At 41.8% G+C, this 6,000-nt stretch overlaps 1 protein-coding gene across 1 annotated transcript in view; it reads left to right on the forward strand.

Moving 5' to 3' along the window:
- Positions 1-6,000, forward strand: part of FREM1 (FRAS1 related extracellular matrix 1) — a 155,645-nt gene that overhangs the window by 54,942 nt on the left and 94,703 nt on the right. The window contains exons 11-13 of the mRNA XM_005869602.2: positions 490-686; positions 1,548-1,638; positions 2,951-3,118. Of these exons, the coding sequence (XP_005869664.1) occupies positions 490-686; positions 1,548-1,638; positions 2,951-3,118 (456 nt within the window). The remainder of the gene's footprint in view (positions 1-489; positions 687-1,547; positions 1,639-2,950; positions 3,119-6,000) is intronic.

Here is a 6,000-nt window from a genome sequence, read left to right on the forward strand (position 1 = left end):
ATGTAAGGAAGAAATTATGAGAGCTAGAGCTAGACCAGTAGCAGTAGGAATGACAGCTGGGGTGGGAGTGGAGTGTGGTCACTACGGTATTTAAGAATTTTATAAGTAGAGACTCTGGGAGGTGTTTTATACATCTGTGGAGAGAGAATGAGGAGCCAAATTTTATGTCACAGTTTCTAGAATCTGAGTAGAGGGAGGTTAAAAAATGCACAGGTGGTTGTTGGAAGGGAGATGCAGAAATACCCATTCTATATAGCACTCATGAACGATTACCTGTAATTGTGATAATTACATCCTTAAAATGTAATATCAAATGGGTGGATAATGTTCCATTTTTGGTTCACATTCTTACTACCTCCTAAATCATTTCAGTGAAAGTATATTATAATTGTAAGTTTTCAAAAATCACCATGACTAGGTGATTGTGGGGTGTTGCCTTTGGTGTCTTTTTGGTACCTCAAAGTAACGGTACAGATCATTTCTTTTCAGGTGGTGACAATTCATATCACTCCAGTGGATGACCAGCTTCCAAAAGAGGCTCCTGGAGTTTCTCGGCATCTGGTTGTCAAGGAAACGGAGGTGGCCTACCTAACTAAGAAACATCTGCATTTCATAGATACGGAATCGTATGACAGGGAGCTGCTCTATACAATAACAACTCCTCCGTTTTTTTCTTTCAGTCACAGGTATCTATGAAAGGTCATTAGTGGAGGGTTGTGTTCTAGGACTGGAGAGTCCAAAGGGTCAATAAATGGTGCTGTGGTTCAATTGCTTTCTTGTCCAACACGAACATACATTCAATTCAGCATTTACTCTAATCTCAAACTTATACCTCCTTCCAAAGCTGTATTAACGGGTAAGTGACCTGTATCTTGTAGTGTCTTTAGCTTAGGTGGCCTAAAAACAGTCTCTAATCCCCTTTTCTAAAGAGAATGCTACGTTTTTCTTTTTAGTAAAATGTAATGAGTCTCTATAGCATTATTTTTAGGTATTGCAGGCCACAAAATGGTCATATTCTATGATCCCAATCCAAGGAAGTGACATGAATATACCTTAGCTGGTGTCATGTACATGATAGCAAGGGAACATTTTTAGGATGAGAATAATGATTCTCTTTCTTGATGTCAAAGCAGAAAATAGCGTACATACTTTTTTGCAGCAGTGATGAAAATAGCATTGATGAGATTAAGCGTAAGACTATTAAGCGTAAGACTAGAATCCCTAACATAAAGAGAATATAAAGATGACATATTTTATTTCTTCCCACGATGAGCTCTTTTAGTTTTAAAAAACTTGGTTTTTGATGTCAAAGCAGAAAATAGCATACATATTTTTTTGCAGCAGTGATGAAAATAGCATTGATGAAAATAGCATTGATGAGATTAAGCGTAAGACTAGAATCCCTAACATAAAGAGAATATAAAGATGACATATTTTATTTCTTCCCACGATGAGCTCTTTTAGTTTTAAAAAACTTGGTTGTAGGCTATTTGATTCAATTCTCATTACTTGAAAAATTAGCTGATGTGTTTAATATTTCTCTTTAGATACTTGGATGCTGGGAAATTATTCATGGTGGATAGCATACCGAAGCTGACCAAGAATCCTGCGGCCCAGGGCTTGAAGTCCTTCACTCAGGTGGGATGCTGTGCTACACTGTTGAAAAACGTGATGGAAGGAAGTATCCTCGGAGAAGTCATGTGCTCCTAGTATTGCCCTTGAGAATGATGGCCTTTGACATCTCTTACCAGTGCTCGATGTCTTCATTCTTTCTGCTTGTGCATTCACATTAAGCATGCAACATCTATTTGACAGTGCTTGATCAAGCTGGATATGATTTCACAATCTTGTAACTCAGTGCAGGCTTTTGCATTGTTTTGCCAGCAGGGACCAGGCACATATGTTTTTATTCCACTAAATTCAGTTTATTTAATATCCTGCCAGATTAGTGTACTAGTGCTGCCGTATCAAAGGAACACAAACAGGATGGCTTAAAACAACTGTGACTTATTGTTTCACAATCTGAGGCTGGAAGCCTGAAATCAGGGTGATGGCAGGGCCATCCTCTCTCTCTGAAACCCCGTAAGGGAATCCTTCATTTCCTCTTCCTCGCTTCTGGTGGTTTGCGGGCTGTCTTTGACATTACTTGGCTTGTAGATATATTGCTCCAACCTCTGCCTGTCATCCCATGGCTATCTTCTTCTGATTTGTCTCTCTTCTCTTCTTGTAAGTTTATCAGTTATGTTAGATCAAAGGCATACCATACTCCACTACGACCTCACCTTAACTAATTACATCTGCAACAACCTATTCCCTAATAAAGCCACTCTGAGGTTCCAGGGATTAGGTTTTCAACATACCTTTTGAGGGACACAATTCAACCAGAACATCTGTTGATCCAAATTTTTTATCAGTCTTCTCCCTACTCCTGTGGACTCTTCTCTGAAGACCTCCAAGGGTGATAAGTGTGCAGACAGCAGCTATAGCTGTAGTTTGGGTGCAATTATGCCTAATCTCCCTGTAGTCAGATGCTGTAAATGAGTATGTCAACCCTATCTCGTAAGTACTGTTATTTTATCATTTCACTTATTTTACAGATAAGGAAAAAGAGACCTTGCAAGTTTCAGCTGCTTGAGCAATATCATGCAGCTACTTGAACTGGTAGAGCTCTACTTCTGGCGAAGCTGTTAAAATTCAAGTGTCCTGTCTTTTACAGAGTTGGTTGGCTTCAAGCGCTTGATATATTTACTTACTTTCTTTGTCCTTTTCCCTCCTGATTTTTAGAAAATGTGGTTTATAAAGTGGACTTTTTTGGAATGCTCAAATTGATGATGGTGGCATTTACCATAGCCCATGTCCTTATCAGGATGGTTCTCTGAGACCTAAGTCTCTAAAAGTCTCTAATCCTTGCAAATTGGCATCCATGTGTCCATCTTGGTTTACTTTGTAGGATGCTGTGAACTACATGAAAGTGGCCTACATGCCACCCATGAGTGACATAGGCCCCCGTCTAAGACACGTCCAGTTCACATTTTCCATCAGTAACCAGCACGGTGGGGCTTTGCATGGGATCTGCTTTAACATCACGCTTCTTCCAGTGGACAACCAAGTTCCTGAGGTATGTGCAATGTGTGCTGTGAAGGATGAAGAAGAAGGAGGGCCTAAGGAAAGCCTTTAAGAGCTCTTTTTAATAAAGTAAAAAGTACCTTCAGGCATTTTTTAAAGAACTTTTTTATGTTCCAGTCACAGTGTAGGAAAAAGCATGGGGAGGGGAGCTCTTCACCTCCCACGGGACTTTTTGTCTAAAAAGTGCGATTTTTCCAGTTGCTGAATTTGGCATTATTTTCAAAGCTTTATCAAAATCTCTTTCATTTGCTTTTCTTTCTGCCGAGTTCCACATGTTGATCAGGGGAAGGGGATTAAATTATGGGTCTCTTAGCAACCAGAAGGGCTTATTTGCTCTCACCGCAGGCCAGCTATGCTACTCTGTAATCTACAGAAGCTTTTAATTTTCCAAAATGAATTAAGATGGGCCCTTCCATTCTATTCAGTCCTACTCCCCAATTTTTATGCAGCCCTAAAGCACTGGGGTCTGTCATGAAAACTGACTACAAAGGCAATGCCATTTCGTGTGTCTTATCTGAGAGGCTGGGGCTCATACTGAGTTTGTTCCATACCCCGCCTCCTCCCCATCAGAGTGCTAGGCTTAATTAGTGTGGCTATTCCTGGGCTCATTTCCCCCCTAAGAAGCCAAAAGACAAAGTAGGATTGCCCACCCATTAGGAATTCAAGGGAACTAGAACCTACACATGCCTCATTCCTGAAGGTCACCTTCACAGGTAGCTATCTGGAATATAGCCAGGAAAGCACTGATGTCCCCTTTCTTGCTCCCTCCTCACCATCTCTACACCAGCCCACAGTTGTGGTACAGCTGGTTCACCCCGAGAGAGTAAGGGGCTTACCTAACCCACAGAACTTGGGTGAAAAACAGTATTTTTGAATAATGAGTTGCCAACACTTAATCATCAGGAGGTTTCTTATCAAGTCTCGATTTCTGGATTCCATTGAAAATTTGGAAGCTCTGGCAACACTGAGCCCACATATCTCATAGCAACAGTGGGGAAAGGCGTGTTCTCCGGTCTCCAAAGTCACCATTCAGTTCAGCACAGCCATTTAAATTGCCAGCGTGAACTTGTAATTTTTCGTAAAAGATGCACCAAGGAACCCAGACAGAATAATCTAAACTCTATTCTTTGACTCTTTCTCTGTCAGAAACCAGATCACATTTCTGTGGAGGAAATAGTTTAGAAAAAACAGTTAATTTGATTAGATTTTATTCACACCATCCTCTTCTTTATGAGACAGAGGCCTGAAATAGTCTGGCATCTAAAGAAGGTAAAACTGTTCTTGAACAATTATGGGGAAATGCTCTTTTATCCGAAGCAGTGCAAGTCATTTCCCAGAGAAAGATGATCTGTGGGAAAAGCCAAGAAGAATGCAGTGAGCAGGTACCTACTTCATTTGAAGGCTGATTGAATAGTTCTGAGGACTTGGAGCTAACATGGCATAGTGGCTTCTGTTTTCTACAGTCTACGGCAGTGGTCGGCAAACTGCGGCTTGCGAGCCACATGCGGCTCTTTGGCCCCTTGAGTGTGGCTCTTCCACAAAATACTGACTTCTGCGCATGGGCCACGAAGTTTCAATCGCACGCCTGCACGTGGTATTTTGTGGAAGGGCCACACTCAAGGGGCCAAAGAGCCGCATGTGGCTCGTGAGCTGCAGTTTGCCGACCACTGGTCTACGGGACAAATGAAATAGTATCTTAGAGACCTGAGAATAGTAGAAATAAAGTTAAAGAGTTAGTTTCAGTGAAACCGGTCACAGGAGTGATTTCCTGATTTCAAATACCCACATCACACTAGGCTGAACGATAACTGCTAGGGATCTTGACACCATGTTAACCTGAAGACCCAGGGCCTAAGCAATGATAATGCGTTGGGGGGGCAAATTAGCCTTGTGCTTTTATTTTTTGAAAGTTGTTATATATATATGTGTCTCATACTAAATCATCTACTCTAACAAGGTATATTCCTTGGGATATTAATCAATGCAACACAGGAAAAAAATGTTTCAAAGATAATACTCCTTTCTCAACAAGAGCGCCCTTTATTCTTTCTCCTACACACAGTGAAAATGTTAGGCTTGGCAAAGTGAGAGTAAGGCCTCTGAGGAGGGATGGGAGTGAGGGTGGCTGTAGGGAGAGAAAGCTCTTGCTTTTATGTTTTCCTTTTCTGGTGGAAACAGTGTATTAAAGAATAGAAGGCAGCTGTCTCAGGGTGGTCGGTCTTATGGTTTCTATGGCCCAGAGGGCTGTCCTTGGGCCATCCATGGATGCCCCTGGCAGCTGTGCCTGGTGGGCAGGAGGGTGGAGCAGGGCTCTGAGTGGAGCTGCGCCTTCTCCTCGCTGACTTCCCTCTCCTCACCCGTTCCTGGTCTCATCCCCTTTAACACTCTTCCCCTGGGATCGGTCTTCTTTCTGGCGGCCGTTCTCTGCGGAGAGTGGCTGCTCCCATGGAGAAGGCTGTGTCCTCAGAGGGCAGGGCATCCACCCAGGTCAGCTGTGAGGGCTCTCAGAGCCCAACCGGATCCGCTTGCTTTGCTTCTGGGTAGTAATACAAACTTGAGAAAATGCCAGGTTAAACAGACCTAACCTTTTCTTACTGTAGGATCTCAGAGCATTGACTGTATTCTGTGCCCTATAAATCTCCAAGGTGAAGACGTTGTAGGTAACATTTTTCTAAACTTTCTTGACTATGGAACATTCCCTTGCTATACCTTCTAACTTGCTTTTTATTTACAAATGAATTATTAGTCAGTTGAGCAGTGAGTTTTTCGATTATAAAAATATCTTGATGGCTTCAATATTTAAGTCAAATGTTTGGATAACTCTATTTATCTATTTCCTATGAAATCTTAAAATTCCGACCCATTTCCATCTTT

Source organism: Myotis brandtii, unplaced genomic scaffold, assembly GCF_000412655.1.
Source record: "Myotis brandtii unplaced genomic scaffold, ASM41265v1 scaffold30, whole genome shotgun sequence".
NCBI lineage: Eukaryota > Metazoa > Chordata > Mammalia > Chiroptera > Vespertilionidae > Myotis > Myotis brandtii.